The sequence below is a fragment of the Tauraco erythrolophus genome, chromosome 23 (assembly GCF_009769465.1).
Source record: "Tauraco erythrolophus isolate bTauEry1 chromosome 23, bTauEry1.pri, whole genome shotgun sequence".
In the NCBI taxonomy this organism is placed as follows: domain Eukaryota; kingdom Metazoa; phylum Chordata; class Aves; order Musophagiformes; family Musophagidae; genus Tauraco; species Tauraco erythrolophus.
In genome coordinates, this window is record NC_141487.1 from 2,563,171 (window position 1) to 2,588,519 (window position 25,349).

General features: G+C 48.0%; 2 protein-coding genes across 6 annotated transcripts in view; one reads left to right on the forward strand and one right to left on the reverse strand.

Moving 5' to 3' along the window:
• Window positions 1-489: 489 nt before the first annotated feature.
• HTR6 (5-hydroxytryptamine receptor 6) lies at window positions 490-3,552 on the forward strand. The gene is made up of 3 exons (XM_086625749.1): window positions 490-1,218; window positions 2,825-2,983; window positions 3,133-3,552. Exons 1-3 carry the CDS (start codon window positions 490-492, stop codon window positions 3,550-3,552), a joined length of 1,308 nt encoding a protein of 435 aa, XP_086481875.1.
• A 1,286-nt stretch (window positions 3,553-4,838) lies between these two features.
• TMCO4 (transmembrane and coiled-coil domains 4) overlaps window positions 4,839-25,349 on the reverse strand; it is a 42,163-nt gene continuing 21,652 nt past the window's right edge. For all 5 annotated transcript variants that reach the window (XM_086625544.1, XM_086625547.1, XM_086625545.1 and 2 more), the window contains exons 12-14: window positions 22,571-22,688; window positions 19,102-19,219; window positions 4,839-7,165 (exon numbers count right to left, since the gene is read on the reverse strand). In XM_086625544.1, the coding sequence (XP_086481670.1) occupies window positions 6,833-7,165; window positions 19,102-19,219; window positions 22,571-22,688 (569 nt within the window). In that variant the 3' untranslated portion in view covers window positions 4,839-6,832. The remainder of the gene's footprint in view (window positions 7,166-19,101; window positions 19,220-22,570; window positions 22,689-25,349) is intronic.

Sequence of the window (25,349 nt, forward strand, 5' to 3'; positions counted from 1 at the left end):
TTCCCTGGTCCAGCACATCCAGAGCATCCTGGCATCCAGAGCATCCCGGCATCCAGAGCATCCCTGGAATCTCCAGCATCCCGACACCCAGAGCATCCCTGGCATCTCCAGCGTCCCGGCATCCAGAGCACGTCAAGCCTCTCCGGTGTCCAGAGCATCCCCAGCATCCAGCAGCAGTGTCCAGGGACATCCCAGCTCAGGGCGATTCGCAGGGACAAGGAAATGCCTGGCTGTGAGTAACAGGGGGGGGAACCTCGGTACTGCTCATCGGCTCGTGGGAATGTCACTCTGCCCTGGTTGCCAGTGAAGAGAGAGAGAGGGGGGGGAAAAAGGGAGAGGAGGAGGAGAGGAGAAAGGAGGATGGACACAGAGCAGAGAGAGAGATGGTACTTCTTCCCCTGGAGCTGGCTCCGGCAATGATCACCTAGCACAGGTCACGGCCAGAGAAAGTCCCTCAGCTCCAGAGCCAGCTGTGCTGCCCAGCTCCTCATGGAGGGTGACCTGGGGGCCCCCAATGCCAGCGTGCTGGGGGAGCGCTCGCTGCTGGTGGGGAGCAGCTGGGTGGCCGCTTTCCTCTGCTTCATCATCCTGCTGACCGCAGCGGGCAACTTCCTCCTCATCCTCCTCATCGTCACTCAGCGCTCCCTCCGCAACACCTCCAACTACTTCCTGGTGTCCCTCTTCATGTCCGACCTGATGGTGGGGCTGGTGGTCATGCCCCCAGCCATGCTCAACCAGCTCTACGGCCGCTGGGTGCTGCGGGGTGACTTCTGCTCCCTCTGGTACTCCTTCGACGTCATGTGCTGCAGCGCCTCCATCCTCAACCTCTGTGTCATCAGCTTGGACCGCTACCTGCTCATCATTTCCCCCCTCAAATACAAGCTGCGAATGACCTCCTGCAGAGCCCTCTGGCTCATCCTGGCCACCTGGACCTTGGCTGCGCTGGCCTCCTTCCTGCCCATCAAGATGGGCTGGCATGAGCTGGACTTTGAGGTCCGGTCCCCAAACGTCACCTCCCATGGGGATGAGGACCAGTGCCGGCTGCTGGTCAGCTTGCCCTATGCCTTGGTGGCCTCCTGCCTGACTTTCTTCCTCCCATCCACTGCCATCTCCTTCACCTACTGCCGCATCCTCCTGGCAGCCCGCAAGCAAGCGGTGCAGGTGGCTTCTCTCGCCTCCAACGTGGCCACCACCACCACCGATGACACCACGCTGCAGGTAAGGTGGCCACAGTGATGTTGCTCCTTGCAGACCTGCCGTGGTTTGGGCACCTGGGGTGTTTCTGTCTTCTGGACGGCCTCGGGGCCGGAGCCGGCAAAAGGCTTTGGCAACCAGACCGCAGGGAGGGCGATTTTGGGCAACACCCACCTCCCTGATGTCCTCCGAGGTGCTGCATGTCTTGTCCCAGCGATGCTGCACTTTTAAGCTGCTCAGGAGCACAAAACCAGCAGGAGCAGAAGCAGAGAACTAAATTAAGATAGAGGCAAAAACGCTCGGCGGCGCGAAATAAATGCAGCGTCGCCCCCCTCTCGGCCAGCGTCACCCCAGAGGGTTTTAATCCTGACTCGCCACTCGTAAATCTTGGCCGGGGTGGGTGTGAGACGTGGGGGAGAAGGAGTTTAAATAACACCAAATACCAAATTCTGGAGAGCACCTGATTTTGAAGAGCCAGCTTCTATTTTTGTTACCTGGTCTATAATGGGAACCGCAAAACACCTCCTTACTGGGCCGCTGGTTAAACCAGTGCGTGCGTGTTTTCTAACCAAAACGTAGCTGCGCGTGTTTGTATTTCTCCGGAGAAGGTAATTGCCACTAAATCTAACAGCTTTAATTCCCCATAATAGGCTTTACTGACCTGACATCCTACAGGGAAAAGACCAACTTAATTGCCTTTAAATGCCTTGATTTAGTTTGTTGTTCTCTCTCAGAAAGGAGCCAGGACTGTCTGACCCGGCCAGCTCTCCCACACGTGGTAAGATGCACCAGACTTTCAAAAGGAGAAGGAGAATCAAAGAATAAACACAGAAAATATCATAAAATGTTTCTTTTCCCCCCGCATGCCAGGTTTTAGGATTCCACGAACACCACCTGCTGCAGTCCTGCGGCCGCACGCTGCCCCGCTCAGGGGTCTGGGGGATGCTCCGGTGCTTCGCTCTGCCGTGGAAAACCAGCATCCACCTCTGGTATTTCAGCAGAGACGGGTGCCCCAGCAGGTTCCTGGGAGCCGCGGATCGGCCCAGGAGGAGGGCGAGCTAAAACCTCTTGATTTTCATCTTTTTAACCGGATTTTTGTTCTCTTTTAGGGCGGGAAGCTGAGTGGCAACGGGCCCTCGTTTAATTACGGCAGAGGGCCGAGATAATAATTTTAGATTGCGAGAGTGGCTAGAGGACTGAGTTAGTGATGGTGTTTGCAGGCTGAAATGTTTGATGTCCTGCTCTTAAAAACATCATTAGTTCGCTGCTCTAATCAGCAGCTCGAGCTGCCTCTTTAGGGCATGCTTTATCCTCACCAAAACATTGACCGAGTTGGATTTTTCCATAAAAGAAGCCTCTTAACGATAAAGCCTCTATTCTACAATGACAAAAAAAAAGAGAAATAGTCTCAATGTTGAGGGTTTCTATTGCTTCCTCTTCCTGATTTATGGTTCAGGGACTGCGGCGTGCGCCGTCCTCCTGCTCTTTCTGAGAAGAGAAACAACAGTGGGGTTTTTTTGCAGGATTTGCAGCACCAAATGCCACTTTTCCTGGGCAGGAGGCTGGCACCGGTGCCGGCAGCTCCGGCGCGGGGAGAAGCGCTCGCTCACCGCCCCGTCTCCCGCTGCAGGTTCCCCGCGCCCCGAGCCAGCCCGCGGCCGGCAGCGAGAGCAGGAGGTTCGCCAACAAGCACAGCAAGAAGGCGCTGAAGGCCAGCCTGACGCTGGGCATCCTCCTGGGCATGTTCTTCGTGGCTTGGCTTCCCTTCTTCGTCACCAACGTGACGCAGGTAAGCACGTACGGAGCAACGGCAAGGAGAAACCTTTCCAAAGGGTTTCGAAGGGTTCCTTTGAAAAGAAAACGTTGGCATGGCTGGGAAATGGGGATTGGGGCCGAGGTGGGAGATGCTGCTAATCCTTGCTGTGTGTTCCCCACCAGGCGGTCTGTGCTTGTGTCCCAGCCAGCTTCTTCGACGTGCTCACCTGGCTCGGGTACTGCAACAGCACTATGAACCCCATCATCTACCCGCTCTTCATGAGGGACTTCAAGAGGGCCATGGGCAAATACCTGCCCTGCTGCCGGCGCTCGGGGGAGCCCCGTCCCAGCGCCATCTCCCTCTCCATGAGGAACTCCAACAGCGGACCCCGCGCCGCCACGTCCCTCAAGAATGTCCTCACCTTGCAGGCTGAGACCGACTCGGTCGACTCCGGGGTGCTGGGGCATGAACACAACCTGCTGCCAGCTGGCAACGGCCCCCCGGCTCTCCCGGCCCCCGGCGCCCACTTGGGCAACCTTTTTGATGCGGAGCCCCCGGACACGGAGCTGCAGCCCAAGCAGCTCGGCACTCCCGTGGCCTGAGCGAGGGTGTCCCAGCGGGGGGTTATGGACTCTGTGTGCTGGGAGGGATCTCCCCAGCCCGGCACAAACTCTCCGGATGGCCGATTTGCCACAGGGTGTCTCCCTGCCCAGGCGTTGCTGCTCGACACCCTCTTTGAACGCAACGTGCGTCTCCTTGGAGAAGACGTCGTCACCGAGCACTTCTGCGGGTAGGTTTAAACAGTGCAAAGCCACGTTTTAACTGCTGGATTCACCTGCCTTGTTTCTCTCTCTTTCCATTCCTCCTTTGCTCACTGTCACCAATCCCTCACCGTCTCCGAGAGCTGCTTCTCGTGGCCTTTTCATCTCCGGTTAGTTGGAACCTCGGGCTCCAGACCCTTCTGCCAGCCTGCGTCTCCCTAAACTTAAACCGAGGCTTAGTTTTCAGCTTCCACTCCCACAGCTCGGCGGATCACCTCGGATCGCACCAAGTGCACCCAGAGGACCGGTGGCAACCACATCCCGAGGCTCACGGACGAGCGTTTTGGGGCTCCTTCAGTCCACAGAACATCACATCTTCTTGGAGTTTCACTTCCTCGCCCGATTTGGACTGTATCTGTCTCAGTTTCCCGCGGAAGCAGCGAGCTGCAACACAGTGAAACCATCGTGTTTAATCGGGAGCAGCCTGCGCTCCGGGGGGTTAAATTTGATGCAAAGTGTTCAACACGGCTTTTTGGAGACTCAGCGAGGGTGTGGGCGTTCGGCTTGTTTGTGGCTCTCTGGGTTTCCTGACAGTAGTAAGGAAGGAGATAAGCTTCCCTTTAGATTTCATCCCACAGCTTCCTATTTTTGGAATATGACCGTCGTACTTTGCTCTGACAATCCGTCAGTTTCGAGATGATGCAATTAGAAAAGATACTTTTTTTTCCCCCTTCAAATAAAAATCCAAACGAATATCGTCTTTTAAACGACGATGCCACCCCCCCCACCTGCCTCATAGCCAGAAGCAGAGAGAACAGTGAGTAATACGGTAAAAGGGCACTTAAAAACCCCAAAACTCAACAAATGCTTTCAGCAGATTCTTCCTCAAGTGCCTTTCAGATGCAGAGATGGGTTGGCAGCTGGTTTCCGTGCCCTCCCTGGGCTCCTGTCCCACAAGCCTTGCTGCCCACTTCCGAGCTCACGCTAACGAGTTTGATTGTGCTCCCAAAGCTCACGATTATACAAGGGAACACAAAGGTGCGGGACGCTGGAAGCAGCAGCCACACGCCAAGCAAGTCTCATTAATTATCTTTCCTCGCTGCCCACCTGTTCCAGAACTGAACAAGTGTTTTTATGATTAACTGGACATTTATTTGCTACAAATTCCCTTGCAAGAGACGTCCGGCCCAGCGGTCAACGACAAACGGAGGACTGAGCACGCAGGTTCGGACATCAAAGTGTTTAATGTGGTTCTGCCGCGTATCTGTGGACAGGTAACTCGGGTTTGGTACCAAGCATGAAGATAAATACATGTATCTTTCCACAAATGGCTTTATATATTAAAAAACTTTGATTACAACTCTGGTTAAAAAGGAGTAGAAAAATACAAGGTGAACTCCAGAAGGCCAGGAGGTGGCTGAGTCAGCAGACAGAGGCTTCGGGAGAGCGATGACCAGAGACCACTTCTTCAAGCCAGATGTTCAAAAGCAATAATAGGAGTCAATTCTTTCAATAAGGTGTTCCCTTTGGACAAATCCTCTGATGTGGTGGAGAAATCCCACCCTGTAGCCTGTCTCAGAGATGTCTCCCATCACTCCCAGGCTCTGCAGCGAGGCACCGCTCGAGGATGGGAGCTGAGCAGGTCCGAGCCCCTCCTTGGCGGCAGGAATTGGGGAGAGGAAAAGCCAGGCGCCGTACCCAAAGCCGCGGTGCATTGCCAGGTGACGCTGCCAGCCCCACGAACAGCCAGATTTACAATTTTGTGAGAAATAACCTGCAGGTAAGGTTTGCAGAAAGCTGGGGAAGGAAAGGAGAGGTGGTTATTAAACTAGCTGCTGGAACGGGGTGGGAGGAGGAGGAGGAGGACTCTGTGTGAACCGCCATCAGAAGCTGCCATCGCACTATTTCCCCTCTTGTGAGTCAATGAGACCTTCCAGATCTGCATGTGAGAAGGTATTTATACCAATGGGAACTTGTTTTAAAACAGAAAAACACAGAGGTGCTCTCAGAAGGGGGTTTATCCTCCTGCTAGATTGTGTTTTCTTGGGCTGAGCAGCAAAAACGGCCAGAAAAGGACCTTTTATGGAAAATGTGCATCAGTCCCATATGGTTTTGGAAGACTCTGCATGGCAGGGGATGTAAAGCAGGGTCCCTCCCTCCAGTTTGCGACTGGGGAGAAGAGAGTGGATGCCAATTGGCTTCTGTGGAAGGAGGCAGAAATCAAACAGATTCATGTTTATCCTATGCCAAGTATTGGTTTTATTCTGCGCTAATTAAAAATATGTCTGGAGGGGGCTTTTAAGGCTGGAGATGTGTGTGGGACACAAAACGAATGTCTCCGTGGGTTGCTGGCTTGCAAAGCCTGGGAGGAAGTTTCACAAAGTGACAAATCATGAAAATCCCACTCTGTTTCTTCTGCTGTCTTTCACCTAGGGACGCAAAGCATGTTTCTAATAGTAATGAGGCCCCGAACGCTCATCACCCTCAGATAAGGAGACAGGCTCGTCGACTGGAAAGTGCCCAAGCCCTGGCACCAGACCTGCAGCGGACTGGGGAAAGAAGCCAGGCAGCCTGAGCCGCTCGCCTCCCCAGTTAGCAGAGCCGAGATGTGGATGCCGAGACGTACGTAGCTGGGCAACCAGAGCCTGCGACACCCCTGCTCACCTCAAACCCAAAAACCAAATCGACCATTGGTGGAAAACTGGTTTTAATTTCCTAGTGATGAGCCCCTCTCCACGATATGCTTAAAAATACCCACAGAGCCACCTGCTTTCCCAAGAGTTCTATAGCAGAGACACAGTCCGTAACGGTGACAGCTGCTCCCTTCAAGAATAAACCCAATTTGTGTGAGGAGGGAAGTGCTGCTGCTTCCTGAGGAGGAATGCTGATTCAGGCAGGAATCGGCCCTTTCTCGTTCATGGGAGATGCCGTGGGTGGCTGCTCTGAAAGCTTTGATCCAGTGACACACCGGTGCCACGCTCCAGGCTCTCAGGAGGGTCTGAAAACTGCAGCTACAGCTCTGGTGGCTCTCCCGATATCCTTTGGGAATCCCAGTGCAACAGACGGTGCTTTGGAAGCGGTTTTAGTGCTGGCTGAGCATCTCTGCCCAAGATGAAGAGCTCTAATTTGCTCCTTCGCCCGCCGCCTGTTCCTTGCTGTCCCCACTGTCTGAACAGTCTGGGCAGGGGAGGGAGGTTTCTCCCGAGAGACAGCTGAGGGAGTCACGGCAGTGAGCGTGGCCAGCTGGGAGAGCCTCACCATCAGCCTCATCCTCCTCTTGCACGGTGTTTTCCTCTTCCCGAGTCTCACTGCCTGCTGCCCACTGTGATTTCTTGGCTAGAGGGGAGAAAAGACGGCCACTGCTCTTCTCTTCTAGCTGACACTCCTTGGTTTTAATGCCCACAGCTTTTAGGATTGTGTCCATTTGCTTCATGTAGTCCAGGTGGCCGTTCACCTGCAAGCAACAACAAGAGTCCTGTTAGTGGGGAAGCGGTGGGGAGCGCAGCGCAGTCAAGTCCTTCATCTCAAAAGCCACCGCTGCCGTAAGACAGCTCTGAAAGAAAGAAATGGTCTGAAAAAGGCAACTGTCCATTGAACAACCCCAACTGGCTGCACCTTCGTGGTGCACGCTGCTGCTGGATTGCTTTTCCTCTGACAGATGTATGTCTAAACGCTTGGACACTGCGGAGTTGCAAACCCCCAGATCCTGGGGGGCACGAGGGTAAGAGAGGAGGTGATCTGCCATGTGAGAGACACCCAGGTAGGAGACTAATTGTCTTAGTTCCACTCCCTGTTCTCTGCTAAATCACGTGCCCTCCGTGTGCCTTGGCTCCCTTGTAAAAGCTTAGATTACCTTATTTAAGTTTGGCTGTCGTCATTAAATCTCACAACAGCCAGCAAGCGTGGTGAGGTTCTTGGCTGGAAGGTGTGCTGATCTGTCCCACACCATATAAAACCAGGACTCTGAAAGTTATGGGTTCATAAACAAAATCCAAGTCAAACATACGTGCAAGACCCCAGACATTTTTATTGTGAGGTGATTTCCCTGATAAGATAAACCCTTCTGAGATGGATGTTGGAATGTCCTCTTCCAGTAAGGGCACAGGAGGGAGAGAAAACCTCCTCTGCAGGTTCTTGCTGTCCCATGCGAAAGGCCACCTGGCTGGAAAGGCAGAAACTGCCTCCTCTGATTCAGGTGTCCTGTGCAAGCCGAGCGTTCGAAGCAACGACAGCCGAGATCCTCCCACAGACCAGCCTTCAGATCTCCTCTGCTGTTGTACTCCCAGGCAGAACGGGAGCAAGGTGGATTTACAGTGGGCTTTTCTGCGGAAAGTGCGGTCAGGCTGAGTGGAGGCTCTTTCGATGGAACGCTCGCCAGCCTGCCTGCAGATTTCTGCAAACATTAAGGAGTTTGATATGCATCCTAAGATATTTTAGCATCTTTCTAACAGTCTAAATCCTTCCTGACCCAGCCAGAAGGCTGTCTCAAGTGACACCACTTCATATTTTCCTAAATCTTGCTAGTAATTAGGGAATTTCCACGGCAGGGAATACCCAACGCCACAGTCCCAGGTTTCCTGCTTCCCAGCCACGTGTACGACTGCCCCAGGAAGGGGCTGTGTGCTCATACGAGATGGTGAGAGCTCTTTGCAGAGCTCTGCAAGGAAACCCTCTGCTCACCCCCCTACTAGCCCAGTCCCACAGGCTGGCTCATGCCTGGGCAGTCCTTCCTCGCTTGTACCAGCGACCAGGATTACCAGCACACCTCTACCCAAACCTAAACCAAGCCTCCTCTCCTGCACCACGGGCAAAATTCAAACCTCCGAGGCCGTGTGCGCGGTTTTGAGTGGTAACATTTGGATGTACTTAGGGCTTGGAGCAAAATGAAGGATTTAATCAGCACATTAGTAATGCAATATGCGACTTTAATCAGTCCAGATGGCTCGACGGGCTCTCGATGTTTTGAACAGATTAGTTAATTAAAATAACCATTGAAGGGCTAACGGGCTGGCTATTAAGATGTGTACGTTGTTCTCCGAAAAAGTACGAATGTTTTACTACTTAGCAGGGGGGCTTGGTGCTAAGGAAAGAAATGAGCACAGCCTTGGACAAGGTGGAGAGAAACGAGAAGGAAATGGGTGTTCTGGGAGGGGTTGCTGAAGTCCCTCGGTTTGCTGAAACCTCTCCAGTCATCACAGCCTACCTGGTCAGCGCGCGGGGATTTCTCAGCCTGTTCTGTGCCCTGGTCATTAGTCAGAGAGAACAAATTTCCTCTGCCACCCTAGGGGCTGGGTTTTCATAACTCCTCAGTATCCAGCAGCTTCCACTAAAACAACGGGGAATTCCTCACCGCAATCGCCGAGAGACGCTGGGTATGAGCAATTCTGAACAGCTGAGCCTTTCCTCATGCAGCTAAAAGAGAAGCTGAGACTTCCTGAAAGCCTGTCCCTTACTGCAGGTCTGCTAATAACCACTCAATCTCTTCGAAGGAAACTCACTTCTGTTTCCAGGATAGCCCAGGAGAGGATTCCATAAAGCCAGCCAAACGCCAGCCCTCAGAAGCCTAAGACGAGGTCGGACTCTTTCTCTGTTACACTGTGACATTAAGGACTGAGCCATCAGCAAAAGAACAGCAAACAATTTGCTTTGCTCCTTTAAAGCTGTGACACCATCCTGCTGGGAAAATTCAGCAATTCTGTCTCTCAAAAGCCTGTTTTTATCTGCAATCTGAAAAGCTGAATTCCTCCGCTGGGTAGGCTGCGCTGGAGAAGGGTTGGGAGCATATAAAACATTGCAAGGGAAAATAAAAACTTTAAAGGGAAATAAAGAATTGTTTGACTGTTTGTCAGAACAAAGTGCAGGAGGAATTTCAGAATAAATGGAATAGAAAAAGTGTTCTTGTAACCAAAGCAAATATATTTGTGCTTGTCACAAGGAAATAAAACCGGCAGAGTATGTTTATCAGTGTGCTTAGGTGACCCCTCCCTTGTTGTATCCAATTTTATAGTTGCTTTGACTCATTGGAAAACACAAGCCAGCTGCCCATGTCACTAATTCTGCTGCAGGACTACAGCACTGCACAGGAAGATCTCCCAAGGACGACCGATGTTCAGGCGGATCGATCCGTCGGCGGAAAGGAGCCATCAATTCAGAAAGTTTGGAAAGGTTTTCAAGTTCGAATCCACCCGAAAGTGTCAAAAATATCATGGAGCATAATCACCTTTGGCTGTGAAATTCAAACAGAAGACTTTTTGTTCGGTACACGGCGTGCCTCTGGTTATGGTGTCATAAAAACACAGCTGAATTTACGGGAGCTTTGCAAACAAATGGGGCCACCCCTGGGCCTGCCACCGACCCACTGGTGGCCGCTGTACCAACGGGAGCTGCGAGCTCCGCAGCGCAGATGCTGCTCTCTGTACTGGTGACAGCAGTTCTGGGTGGAGAGGGACGGGGGACAGAGATCAGCCTGTCTGAGAAGAGCTGATAACGGAATCGATTCGCGGTTACCGTGCGGCGCTCTCCGTTCGCGGTAAATGTGCAATCTCCACGGCTCCGCTCGGTTGCCTTTGCGGTTGGTTTTCCCCAAGAACAGGTAAAGCACCAACACAGGATCCATCCATGAAGATCAGCTCTTTAGGAGAGAGGAAGAACTTCTCTCAGGTTTTTGAGCTATAGGAACCCAAGGTGTACCCCGTAGCCCAGAGGGGATGCTTGGGGAGGCTGCCAAGTGGTGGACAGAGAAAGCACCTGGGAGAAAGGAGACACGACGTACAATCCTGGTTCTGCTGCTGACTTGCATGAGCCCAGGCAAGACTCCTACTCCATCACAACACGGGGTATCACGATGACGTGACTCCGCTCGATACGGCAGAAGTCTTTGCTCACTCCAGAGCCAACCGTTTTAAGATCCTGTCTAGTTTCCATCAAGAAGAGCTCCTCCACTGATCCCCTGCGGCCAATGCAAAGAGCGCACACCGGCTCCGAGGCCTGGCACAGCTCACAAAGCTCTTGGCGTAATTTCCAAGAGCTCACCGGGAAATCCCTTGGCCTCTCTGCCACTTGCAGGGAAGGATAAAGGACAGAGCGGCTGGGCTCTGCCTTCCTCCTGCTCTCCTTGGCCAAACACCCCATGGATCTACAGAGAATTACAGAGGAGCAAACGAGGCCTCCAGCACGAGCGGAGGATTCCCAGGCACTCTGCGAATTGCAGGAGCGCAGGTCATTGTTACGGCTGAGAATTTCACCTCTTTGATTTGTTTTGAGCCCGTCACATCCAAAGAGCAACTTCATCATGCAGGAAAAAGACATCCTCCAGCTAAAATGTCTCTCCAGAGCTTCGTTAGTTCAGCAGGACCAGCAATGACTACCTTGGAGGGCATCACCGTTTCAGGATTCCCTTTTGACAAATACTGTTTTACCAGGGAGTGGTATTTTTGGGGGGGTGAAAAGAGCTACTAGAGGGAGCTGCAGTTTCTGAAGCTCCGGGGATCATCACACTCACTCTTCAGCCCACTGGTGTGGCAGCCCCTTGGTGGGCACACGTAACGAAATGCAAACTGCCTCTGGTGGCACATCTCAACAGTCTTATCGCCAGTTCAGCTCTTGGGTTTCCCCTCCGTTCCCAAAAGCAGCCGGGAATTTGTCAGTCAGGAAGAGAACCCTCTGCTCTGAAATAAACCACCAGCCTGTTTGGGGTAGCAGAGGTAAAGAAGGGAAGAAACTCAAATGCCACTATGGTTTTCCATAATTCCTCATTTCTGGATATTGCCTCAAAACCCGTGTAGCCCTCCTCTTCCAGATGGTGGCAAAGACTGGTGGATTAAAGGACTCTCAAGCTACACCAGGATATCACTCAAAATGCAGTCACCTCTGCCAAGCTGGCAGGCTCCTCTGGTCAGAGTTATTCCCACATGTCAAGGTAAGCCTGGATTCAGAGTGCTGGGTACGTCTTGCATGACAGAGAGCATTCAGCCTGGCAGAAAACGTCCTGTTTTCCACAGTTTTCTAAAAGCTTACGGCAAAGACCTAACGCTGCCCGGGCAGGGCAGCATGGCTGGACCTGGCAGAGGCGAGTGGCAGAGCAGATTCTCGTAGTGAGAACGAGAAGAACATTAAATGAACCTTGAAAGAGGCTGTGGCTGAGTTAGGTTAAAATAGAAATAAAATTCTTCTGTTTGAGTTCTTAGGAAATGACATTTTCCAAAAGTGAGGACAGTGAACACGTCCACTGATTCAGAACTTGGAACTGAAATGGGTTTATTAAAAAATATGAATTTGGCATCTGCGGCAAGTCCTCCCTCGCACTATAGGTCCATCCTGAGCATTAGCAGTCCTGGCTTCCAGCAGAGGAGAAGCTAATAAAAATATATTTGAGGAAAACTTTATAGAGCTGAATTTATTTTGAAAATACTGTCAATGTCATTATTCCTCTTTAATGTTTCTATTTCTGCTCTGAAAAACTGATGGAATAAAGACTGGAGCATGATTCAGCTGAAGCTCATAGGCTTTGCCTCGAAATCATCCCTTCGCACGATTAAGTTCTTGGGACCAGAAGTCACTCAATTCTTATTTTTTTTCTCGTTTGAAGACCCACCTGACCGGGAAAAGTTCTCCTTTAATTACAGCGACAATTCTTGAGCAAGACCGTAATTTTTCCATGGAATCATCTTTCAGCCACAACTTACTGACCAAGTCGTTCTCACCCCTGGGATGATAATTGAGGGACGTTACCCTCAGACAGCACTCAGGCCAATTTCACACTGATGCAGTAACTTTTTCCAAGGACTTTTTCCATCAAACTTTGATATGTTTTGTGGGAACATGTCAATGTCAAAAATTTGGAGTGAACACTGTTGGTTTTTTTTGCTGGAGTCATCCACTGTTGAAAAACTCTGCGAGCTCTGTTCTCAATTTACCTTCAGTAATTCCAAGATGACTGAATGATGGAGAGGAGTAAAACAGAGAATATAACAAGAAAACAGAGGAAGTAAATGGAGGAAATAAGTTTTGGAAGTCTGAAGCCCTAAGGGGGTGAGACGGAGAGCAGCTGCACATCAGCGATGACGGGGAGGACAAAGTTAGGGAGAGGGAATTTCAAAAATTCTGAATTAATGGGAGCCCTTGAAAGAGTTTCACGGGAAAGCTGCCTTCCCAGATGTCCTCCTGCTCACAGGTAAAGCGCTCTGCACCCCAGGCCAGCCAGCTGAAGGCAACAGCTGCTTCCATGAATTTTTCACCTGTTTGCGAAGCTGCTGTCGACTGGTTTTTTGCTGATGCTCCCACTGCTGACTGCCAGAAGTGGAATCGGTCCTTTTCTGTAGCTATTAGGTTGGTGTCTGAACACTCAAGAGTCTTTCCAGCTCTAGCAAAGTTGCAAAACATGCCACTCACTTTTAAGGTGGCTATAATCAGATACTTGTTTTTCGGTGCTAATCCAAGTGGAAATTATTTAAATTAGATGGTATAAAGAATGTTTGAAAAGGCCCAGCATAAACTGTGCATATAATTATCACGAGGGAATAATTGGAAAATTATCTCTTGGGCCTCAGAGGAAAAGAGATCCCCAAAAGTGAAGACTGGATTGATATATTGAACTGGACTGTTCCTAAAAAATAGCAGAGATCTGACATTATAAACTACAGCAGTCTACTGGTGACCCAAAATAGCTGCTACATTGATCAAGCCAGGATTACGGAGAATTTTTCAAGAGAAAATTTTTCAAGAGAATTTTTCTCATTTTTCATTGAGATGAGATTTAGTCTCCATAGTCAGGATAGGACCTGCCTGCAGCAGAGGACGAATCTTCTGCAACACCAAAAAGGACTGATGGCCCTTCATCTCCCCATCCTGCTCTGGGAATACACAAGATTTGGCAGCTGAAACGTTACTGTCTTTGCAGCTTTCAAACCAGCTTCTCAGCTCAACTCCGTGAAACAAGATCACTTTTGGTTAATTGAGGGAATTTTTGCTGTCTCTGGGGACAATGACCTGTTCTCAGCTTATTCATCCCTTAATCTCCTTTACAAGTTGATGGTCACAATGTATCTGGGCAAGAAGTCTTGGGCTTTTGGGAAATTTCAACTGGTGCAACGCGTCTCCTGAACAATGTGATCTCCTGCAAATCCATCACAGTAGGATCTGCAGCAAGTTGAAGACCTTACCTTCCCCTCGTGCCACTGGGGCAGCAGGCAGGGCTAAACTTCATGATATTTCAGCTACATTCAGCTAATATCAATAATATTGATGAAATTGCTGTTGAAATTGCAAGATCTCAGACACATCAGCTGAAACTGTGCAACAGGAGCAAACCTCACGTACACGACGCGTCAGCTAAGTCAGTCTTCCCCTTGATTAACACTTTCAATTGGATGTTACAACTGGATTCTCTTCCTGTGTTAGCCAAAGAGGTTAGAAACGAAGCTCAAAACTGAACACAAACATTTTACAGAATTAGCGTTCGTGTTCCAACATAAGGCAGGAAATAGAAAGCTAAATTCTCTCTCCTTAATTCACCTTATTCTGCTTTGTGCAGCCACTCTTGCAGAATCAAACATTATTAACACTGCTTGGGGAAAGCTCCTACTGATTTTGCAGGCAGTTTTGTTCAGGTCAGGTCTGTGTGGTCGGGATAGGTGCTTGCTACAAACAGGTTCTCTGCAAACCTGAGAAGAACGGAGTCTGCAACGTCTGGCTTTGCAAGAACAGTCCTATTTTCAAATGCAAGGCGCTCTGATGTGTAAAGTGTCAGAGAAATTCTATAAAAGGTGGTAAGTGATGCAAATTGTTAATGCTGGATGGGAGAAAGATGTAATGATATCAAAACTTTGCTGGTTATTCAAATGGAATAGCAAAGTTTGTCTGTTGAACTGTACTAGATGTAAATATAAAGCACCTGTGAATCTTTCTAAAATATGGTACTTGGTAAATTCAGTTTTTTGGAAGGAGAGGGGTGCAGTCTCAGAAATTCAGCTTTGCCCAGGGTAGTCGGGGTGTCCCAACACTGCATACAGTCAAACAGATGTTGTGGAAACCCACGGTGCACCGATACACACGTGTTCCAGGCACAATGGAGGAAATGGGAGAATTAAATCTGCAGGAAGGCCACGCTGTTATGGCACCACGCCGCTTCTGAGTGGCAGCGCGCGTGTGAGTTTTGGCACCAGACTTGTGAAATAAAGGCTCAAGGAGAGCTTAAATGGTTCTTTCTGTCTTTTAGAAGCAGCTAAATATCCCCCAGCCTTCCAAAGAGTGCATCAGGATGAAGCAATACATCTGTGTTGAAGCAAGGAGGGACACAAGCCTTTGAGTTTTTATCTGCCACACAGCGAAAACAAACTGCAAGTAATTCATGGCTCCATTTGCACTCTTTTGGAAAAGCTTTTTCAGTTCCTTCCTCTGCTCTAACACAGCTCCTTCCTCTGCTGACATTGCCAGCACCCTCTGCTTGAATTGAAAGGGAAAAATATATTTAACATGTATTTCACGTGTGATTCTCAGAGCTCCAAAACCAACAGCAAGAAGGTTCATGGAAAACTAAGCCACTGATGACTCCAGGGTTGCAGGGACATACGAAGAGGAAGAAATCACCCCTGTGACCTTATAGCCCAGCAGACCGACAGATGTGTTTCCACAAAGACCTGCCTGTCCCCCAGATGTGAGAGAAGGCTCTCCAGGCTCCTTCGAGCCGCTGCCTGAAGGTGAGTTCTGCTCCTGGCTGTTGCTTGTCTGATCCTATTAATGCCTGTCACCCTGGGAGGTGGCACTGCTCATTGGAAACCACTGAAACAAAAGGTGTAACGAGACACAGGCAACCTTCTGCCTTTTGAACTCCCCAGGGTTCTTAATTAATGCATGTTTCGTAACCTTAATTAATTCTTTGCTGCAAGTCTTGGGAATTTAGGGGGAAAAAACACAGTTGAACACATTTTGGGAAAAAAAAACTGTATTACAGAAGTGCCAAATGAGTTGGATTTCACAAAATTCAGACTTTTCGTCTGCTTATGATATTTGTGTACACTGTGTACCGGCCTGGCTGAAGGCCATGCTGCCTCGAATCTGTTTGCCTTCCCTCATAATGGGAACACTAAGGCCCCCTCCCATGGCAGGGGGGTTGGGACTAGATGATCTTTGAGGTCCCTTCCAACTCTAACCATTCTATGATTCTACGATTCTTCCGAGAGAGCTTTTGGAAAGAGATCAGTTATCCTCAGCTTTTAATCACTGTCATAAAGAGAGCTTTCCCACTGCTCTGTTACAGCGGCAAACAAAAAAACAGGTAAAAAGCTTTTGAGGTATCTCAGAGGGAAAAAAGCAAAGGTGTGCTGATGTGTGATAGAGATTATTCTAAAAATTAGCTCTGCTGGTTTGCCTTCCATCGTGTCGAGATGCTGCAGGAGAACGTGGCTGTGGAAGGCAGCAGCATGTTTTCTCTATGCACCATTGCAAAGATTTGCTCTAGAGACAAGAGCACCTTGGATCTTTACTCCGTGGGCTGTACGGAGCACAGCTCTGGTGCTCCAGGTGTTTGAGTAAGGAGGGCTGTAGGATTTAGCTGCCATCAAAAGCATGGGAAAGGAAGGAGTTTTGAAGTCAATGCAAATCTTAATCATAGTCTAAAGAACTTTCAGACAATTTTCACACTGGACTAACAAGAGAACGGTACTGACTGCTGCAAAAATTGTCATGATCCATCCATGCTCTCTGCTAGGCTTGCAGCCCTGCATTCCTGCTGCCCCCAAGCTTGCAAGTTCATCCCTGGGTTCTGCTGCGGTAAAACTACTCGGAGAAACTTAAACACCCGTTCTTGACTCGTGAGCTTCCATGAAAATACTCTGCCTACGTTCTGACTCTGAGCATTTCTGCAATATTCAAATGTTAATGCAAAATGTAATCTACAATATCCCATTTGAACAAAAAGCAATCAATCTAATACACTACAGCTCAATTACTTCCTTGGTCTCTGTAACAGGTGCTGTCAAATAAATCTACTGAATAAATCAGTCCCATTGTAACCATTAGGAAGGCTTTTATAACTGCATTTGCTGAGTGGGAGGACATTTTTCTCTCATTTTTTTACTGACAGTCAGATAAAAAACATATTAATCAAGAGAGACATGCAATAAATGCCTTGGAGGTGAATTCCTGTTGATACTGAGGTCTCTTAGTCCTCCACTCATTTGAGGATTCTGATGCTACTACAGCAAAGAGAACCCAGCCCTTTGGATCCAGTCCAGTTTTCATCATGGATGAACTGGGAGATGCCTAAAATACTGAGGCTGCCTGCATAATATTTTCACACTGAGCACCTTTGCATCATCTGTGCTTTATTCTTCTGTCACTGCTTGTCCTTTCTTATTCCTGGCAGGACACTCACGGGGACCTCCGGCAAGAGCATCTGCAGGGACGGAGCTGGTCTCCATTACAGAAAATCTCTCTATATATATTTCAGTTATGCTACTGCACTAGATTTGCAGCAAAATCCATCTTGGCTTTCTTGCCACTTTAAAAAATATTGCCCCTGAATATTTCCTTCCCCATTCTTGCTTCTTTTATTTTTAAAATGTTCATCGGAATGCACTCTATTTCTTTTCATAAAGCTCCATAGTCTGGAAAATGGATCAAGAGAATGACACCTACTCAACATGGGCTATTCCCCCTGTGGGGGTTGCTCGTTCCCCCCTGCAATACTTTGCAGTAAGATCAAGCAAGTGAAAACGTCAGCTCTTTCTGAAATGAGAACAGCGCTGGGATTGTCTGTTGGCATCATGCAGCACGGAGACGGATGCACAACGATAGATTAGCAGATAGTAGCTCTGCAACCATTATTCATTCAGCTGAAATGTAAATACTGCTCCTCGGGGGGAAAAATGGAGAGGCTGCTGCGAGCCAGGCAGGATAAAGTCTGCAGGACTCCAGGGGGTTTCAAAGTTCAAGAAGCAGAAGGTCAACAGAAAGAGGGTCTCTGAAGAGAAGTCAAAGAGAGGAGAGTAACACGGACTGAACTAACAGGAAAAGTCACCCCAGTGCCACCACGGCTCGACTTCTTTGGCTGTTTTTCTTTTCATGCCAGCAACAGATGTCACCGCTCGCGAGCGACTAACGGCAGCTCTGGGGACGGTGAAAAAACGGACGTGGGAGCATGTGGAATGCTAACCAAGGCAACCCAGTAAGATGCAAAGATGTAAGAACAGCTCCAGTGCTGGAGCATGTTTAAAAGCCTCCACTATACCACTTCCTTCTGGGAAGCCTCTATTCTGTTCTGCAAAATCTCTGTTTTATCTGCACAGCATTAAGGCCTGTGTTCTCTGGCAAGAGCTGCACATAGCTCGGTTATAATGAATGAAATGAGCTGGTAACAGTTGGGTATTTATAGGCTCAGCAGGCTGATGCTCCAAAAAATCTGAAAGCGCTTAAAAGTGCCTTTGGCTCCAGAGCAACGTTGACAATCCCTACCAGCTTGTGGGGACGTTCGGGAGGAGTCACGGCAGGAGCGACTGTGGAAGTATCCCGAACATCTTCCAGCCCAGTTTGCAGAGAGTGAAAAATGAGTTAAAACATTAAGATTTGAAAAACCAAGACTGCATGTCCAAGATTACTGTGAATATGAACACACACGCTAAGTTCTGCATGATTTTCTGTGGAAGAGCTCACTCGTGAGTAAACACAAGGCAATGAGGTCATTAGTATGCTTAAGGTAATTGAGCTGAATGTTGCTAAACACATAATACAGTGGCTTATCATTAATGACACCAGACAGCTCTGAGGAAACTAAATATCTAGCAGACATACGGGTCAATCTCTTCCTGCTTCCTGGAGACCTACGCTCCAAAAAGGCAGCAGCCCAGGTCTGGAGCCAGCAAACCAGCCATCGATATCACAGAGCTTCTGTAATGACACATTCCCGCACCGCAGTGTCAACGCAGCCCAGGGGACCAAGGTCCAAGGCCTAGGAACTTGCCCCTGTACGAACCCAAACGGTGTTGAAGGCTCCACCAAGACAAGATTGCAGGCTGCACGTGCTCCACAGTCGTGTGTTTGAGCTCCAGGTTTCCCAGCTGCTGATCCTACCTACCTGCTGATCCGGGACTTTCTTGGGGAATAATGGCATTTTCTGTCTCTGGCATGAGGTATTTCATAACGAAAAAAACCAAACCATATCCAACAAGAGAGGCAAATCCTCATTATTGTGCTCAATACTGAGCACTGCCAGAGCCAACAAAGTCTATACTGGAGTCTGAGATGAGAGTTATCTCAACGAAAGGAAAGAGGGACAATGTACATGGAGGTGCTCTCTTCAGTATCCCGTCTTCCCCTAATCATGAGTGTGAGGTTACAGTGCTGCAAACAAAGGACAGATGGAAAAAAACTGAGCATATAAGAAGTACTACTTACTATAGACGAAAGGTCCATGTTTACCATCCTCCTGTCATCCAAGTCGACTGGCTGGAGGCCTGCAACGTTGATCTGGACAGAAGAGGTTCTGTACACGAACCCCAGCAGCCAGTCCCCCCTAGAAGCAGAGCAGAAGAAGAACGTGAATAAATCCTGTTGCCAAACCAATGCAATATGTGACTGCTCAGACCACGAGAAAGTAGAAGGGCCGGAAAGCACAGTCATGTCTGGACCAAGACCTGCTGCAGCTTTGTCTGATGTAAGAATCACCGAAGCTGCTGAATTCAGAGCAGGTTCCTGGGACACAGTAGTGTAAGTCTGAATTTAATCTTGATTCATGGGTGCCCTGATTCACGGGAGTAGTCTCATTACGTGCAGCAGGTTTCAAAATCTGACCCTTCTCTTTATTTCTGTATTTGCTTAGAGATTGCAATACATTCACATATTCCATCTTTTTAATGTACTAACAGGTAGAAGTTCTCCAGCCTGTAGACAGCTGTGAACGTGATGAGGCCTACAACACCCATGTCGCTGACGTAAATATCGGCTGTGAAGCTCCGTGGAGCGCTCCTGATTTACAGGTACTGCATAAATACATGGTTTCAATGACAAAACTGGGAAGAGTTTGTTCCCACTGTGAAGTATTGCCATAAGTCACTGTGACAGTTTCAGGGTAGACTACAGCACGAGGAGAGAAGACGACACGTCCTTTGGAAATATGTAACCTCTTCTCCTGCACCGAGCAACAGCGTAAAACCCCGGCACCTCAACGCTGCTACACTATGGAGTGGATTTAAAGTTGGATGTGAGTGGTGTTTGTGCTCAGGTGAAATGTACCTGCACACGTGGCCGTTTCTGGCTGCTCCTGTCCACTCCAAAATAGTCTATACTGAGAGTTTTATGTCTATGCAGAGCTCTGCAAAATCTTTGCCACGCATCCACGCTCCTCAGGCATGGGTTCTTTCAAAAGCTGAGCGACTCTTAACTCATTTGGTTAAGGTTTCCCACTCGGAATTTGTAACCCTGCTGTGAAATCATTTGGGACAGCTCTGGCAGCTGGCTTTCACTCTCCATGTCCTTTCAGACTTCAAAGCCAAAGGAGACTCGCTACGCTGGACTGAAGCTCAACAACTTGGGCCCAAATCTGATCTTGCAGGAATTCCACTCAATGCAATTCATCTGACCTAAAGAGAGTTACTCCTGACGCGACAGAACGAGGCCGCAATTTGTGTAAGCGAGAGACCAGAGAAATCAGAACAGGTGAGGTCTGACCACCAAATGTTTGTATAATCCTTCTCTCATACCTAATATCCTCACATAAACTCTCTGTATTGCTCAGTTACCTCCTCTAGCTGCCCCTGACACTGACTGAATAACCCCAAATTCAGCATCTGCCGGCAGAGACGAGACCCAGCGTAGCGGAATATTTCCTGGCAGTCTCCTCACCTGCTTCTTCCTATTTGTGAGCAACAAGCTACAACTTCTACATCATGTTTCATTCCAGACATGGGCTTGCCAAAGCAGAGACTAACCAAACTTCTGCACGCACAGAGGTACAAATACATATACTATTTTATTCCAACAGCACGTGCAGGCGTTGAAACTATAAGAAGATCTATTTTTTTTTTTTTTTGGTATTATAGGAAACGAATACACTGAGCTTTTTGCAGTGAAATTGATTTTTTTATAGCACTGGGAGGAATGATATTTGCCAGGGCAAATTCAGTTATATGCAACAATTGCTATCGTTTATGGCTTCTTGGAGGAACACAGAAGCGCTCCCAAGGAGGCAGCAATTGCTTTTTCCTTATGTCACATGAAGAAATACTGTAACTGGTGTGCACACCCAGCATCTGTAACACCTCCTGCGATCCAAAAAGGACAAAAGCAACAATTTTCTGACAGGTGGGATTAATAACTTGTTGGTTTAATCTTGAATGCTTTTAATTCTTTGATTTTGTTCTTTTTTTTTTTTTTTATTTACAAATAAATTAATATACTATGCACAGTAACACAATACTTCCTCATCTTATCCGCATGTATGTGGGCATACATATGGATATGTGGAGAGGGACATACATATATTGGAGAGGGACTTTTTACAAGGGTGTGTAGTGATAGGACAAAGGGCAATGGATTTAAATTGAAAGAGGGGAGATTTAGATTGGATATAAGGAAGAAATTTTTCACTCTGAGGGTGGTGAGGCACTGGCACAGGTTGCCCAGAGAAGCTGTGGCTGCCCCATCCCTGGCAGTGTTCCAGGCCAGGTTGGATGAGGCTTTGAGCAACCTGGTGTAGTGGAGGGTGTCCCTGCCCATGGCAGGGGGGTTGGAACTAGATGATCTTTGAGGTCCCTTCCAACCCAAACCAGTCTATGATTCTATGATTCTATGTGTATGGGAAGTACCAACAGCATTTTCAACTGTCCTTGACCTGAGAGCTCATGGCTTTATGAGCTGTCTTGACTTGCAGTTACATGTTCTCTGCTAATCTTCTTGCCTGGTTATTTCTCAATTTATTTTCCCATGCTCTTAGTCTTCCCAGCTTTATTCCTTCGTTTTAATTTCCCCTCTTCTAATTGTGCTGGTAAGCAGTGTGCTTGTCACAATCCTCTTCCAATACACAGTCATTAGATTTGAAACTGTCACTTAATAGCTGAATTCTTAATAGCTTTTACAAGATTGCTTCAGCTGTTTCTTGCCTCTGAATCTCCCTCTTCTCACCCAGCAGCTCTCACAACTCTGCACAGCAGTTGTCTCCACAGTTTTAAAAGGCTGATATTTGGTTTCAAGGTAACCTTTCCATTCTTTCACACCCTTAGTAAATTCACTACAGCTATGCTAACTATACCTCCTTTGTAAGGAAAATACTTTGTTCATGTGGACTGTCTTGACTAGAAACTCTTCTAGATATAAAAACTCTTCAATTTGCTTGAGCTCCTTCCCTTCCATTGCAATTTTCACACCTTGTTCCCCATAAACAGCCCCTAAGGAATCATATCTTAGATCTTTGATAGATCTTAGTTCACATTCGTAAACTGTCAGTGAACTTAGCTGACAGTATTTATAGTCCTTTACATAAAGCTGAGATTTAAAGGGGCCTCAGAATATGTCAGAGTATGAACCCAAACACACGGACCCAGCTTTACGCTGCCAGGGTGACATCACACTGCCCCCATAGGAACAGGACCTACATATGGAGCACTTCAGGCTTTCAGTGTAACTGTGCATCGCAAACAGCCGAGAGCTGGAGACACAACAGCCTTCACCTGTCTCCTGAAGACTGTCATCTCCAATTAATCTGAGGGAGAGACCTCCGGAGGGAAGAGGCTGTCTCTGGCGCTACCGAATCAATGAACTCAGCAGCTGAACAAATATTCACTTACCAAATGTTTAAAAGAGATAAATGTACAAAACCATTTCCGAGTGACGCTAGGATAAGGAAGCAGGGGGCTGAGCACGTACAGACCTGCAATATCCGTTTATGATCCTGCCCGACACCACTTTTGTGATAGCTTTCCAGTACTTGGCTTCTCCTTCCACTGGAGCTCCCAGTAAGACCACATCTTCAATGATCCCTTGAGAGTCTGTTAAGATGAAAGCACACCAGCTCAGATGTAGAAGGCAGATCAGAAAATATATCTTTACATGTACATGAAGGAGGGGTACGTTCAGATGCGCACTACAGAAAAATCATCATTTCTGTGGTTTAAATTTTAAAGACAAAAACAATGAAAAGGAGGATCTTAAGCAGCGTTTTGTGTCAATGTGAAGTGTCTGCAGTTCCAGCTGGAGTCAGTAAACGTGAAAATTGGAGATCCTGAGACAATGAAAGGAACTAGGCTGATGGCAAGAGGGAGAAGTGGTCTGGCCTCTGTCCAGAAAGATGCAGTTTGAGCAGCAAACCTGTGGAAAGTTCTTTCCACAGACCTGTTGATCTGGATTTGCACAGAGCTGAACCGTTACGCTTTGAAAGAGGTGAAAGGCACTGACATTCCATATAGCCAGCAAATGTTGTCATATATTAAGCACGATAAACTCTTCCCACAACCAGTCCTTAGAGCTGAGTTTGTGAAAAACATGACCTGGACACGCCACAGAAACCCCTGAAATTCTGAATATTGATTGGGGAACTAGCAACAATGAAGGCCCTTGCCAACGTGAAGTTATAATCTATCAAACTGGTTTGATTTTCTTGAAGGGTACCTTAACCTGAATGCCCAGGGCACGGCTTGCTGAAAAGGAATGTTGACTTTTAAACCTAGTAAATCTTCCTCTCTTATCAGACAGCTGCAGCTGGGGAATTTCAGGAGAAATAATGACTGAATGAGGAATATTGGGTAGCTCTGCTACTTTCCTAAACTCTTACACAATAGATTAATATTCCTTTGCAAAGAGAGATCAAGCACCTGATGCCATAGCAGTTAAATGAAGTTCACAGTGGTGCAGGTCTCGGGAGCCTCGGGGGCAGAGCATGCCAAATCCACACTCCCTACCTGTGGGAGACCAGCGCGTACAGGATGTGAGCTAAACCGCTCTCAGGCTGGCGTCTGCAGCCTGTAAAATAATATGCTGAAGTTTATGGGGAAGTGAAAGCGAGAATGACTGCGTACCACATGAAGTTATGAGGGAGAGGTGCTGCCTGGCTGGGCTTTTTAAACATCCATCAATTGGTTTCCTTTCTCTAATAGCAGTAAAGGACTCGGAGCTGCCTGCGGTGCCTGCATCTTTCTCTGCAGCGTAAATCCCAGCGCCTGACAACAGTCCAAAAGAGCTCTCGTGGTGTTATTTCTTATTGCAGAGCAAATTTTGCACCAATCAAGAGGACAGCAAAGAGCAATTCGATTTTGTTAGTGTAATCTGTAAGCAATAAAGTCCTGTTCCCATAATCACGGGCAATGAAACAGTAACCCAGAGCCTCACGAATGGGGAGCTCATTCCAACCAAGGTACTAAATTCCATGGCCACAGTGTGAGCCAACTGAATAAACAAACAGCTAATTCATCAGGATCCTGAACATTTGGGCAAGGTATTGGAAGCTTTTGTTTCTCCAGTCCTTTGTACAGCTTATTTCTTGCTCAGAACCAAAACATTCAGCCTTGGCTGAAAAATACTCATTTTCTTCGGATGTTGCCAGAGGGGGATGGAAACCTGAGATCGGATCACTGGGCTACATAGTTGCTGACGCTCCAGATAAGTTCAATGTTATTTCACAGTTTGCAAATCTTTTATATGGTGAAGAATAATAAAGTCTGGACAGCAGGGATAAAAAAAAAAAAAAGCAATTAGTGACGGGCAAAATTTAAAAACTGATAAGATGGTTTCTCCAGAAAAGGTGTGGAGGATACAGGCTGACCCAGAGGCCATAACCAGTCCTGGGAGCTGAGCTCTGCTGTGCTCACTGGGCAAAGAAGAAAGGGTCTCATTACATTAGTCCTCATGGAGAGGAGAAAGTGGTGGAATTGAGCGCTCCCTGGGCATTGTACGGACCTGGTGCCAAGGAAAGTGTTTCACGGCAGAGTTTGGCAGCAGTGTTGCTGATACCCAGCCACAGCAGAGATGGTAACCCAGTGGTGATACTGGTCATGCGTGCGATGCTGTAGGACACGGTGGTCAGGATCAGACCAATGTGTGATACCTCCCTCCTATCGAGCGCAGTTCGGCTTCAAGGTTCAGGTTCAGGCCGTTATCAATTTTCACCAGTTTACACTTATTATTTACTAAAAACCGTGGGAATTGTGATGAGGAAATCAGACCAAGGATCTTCCCGTATAGTAGCTTGTCTCTGACAGGTCATTACTACATCTTCTGCTATAATGTCATTTTCTGGAAACCTACTAAGCCCTGGCTTCCAAAGTCATTTGTGATGAAGTATCTCAAAGGTTATTTAATTTCTTCGCAGATGAGTATTTACTTTTGACAGAATTTGAGTTTCTGCCATGGTGTTTCACTGGGTAATCCACGATTAGTTATTTGTCCTCAGAAATGCCACTGCCATCTGGATACCAAAGGCCTGCATGACTAGGCCTTCTATTTCTTTTGTGTGAGACATCCAAGTCCAAGCCCAAATCAGTCTCAGATGTCCCAGGTCCCAGCTCCATTCCTTCTGTGGCTTGTGCTGGAATGTGCATGTGAAGAACGCCTTGGCAATCTGCACCAAACATGCTGCTTTTCCTCCTGCAAACAGCTCAGCTTTCACAATTCCATTTAGGAACTGAGAAATTAGTGTAGAGTGGGAAGCTGCTATG

Bases quoted from the DNA above. Each gene is read 5' to 3' on its own strand.
- HTR6 (XM_086625749.1), top strand. From the start codon at position 490: ATGGAGGGTGACCTGGGGGCCCCCAATGCCAGCGTGCTGGGGGAGCGC. The intron at 1,219-2,824 runs GTAAGGTGGCCA...CTCCCGCTGCAG, and splicing joins CCGATGACACCACGCTGCAG to GTTCCCCGCGCCCCGAGCCA. The intron at 2,984-3,132 runs GTAAGCACGTAC...GTTCCCCACCAG, and splicing joins TCGTCACCAACGTGACGCAG to GCGGTCTGTGCTTGTGTCCC.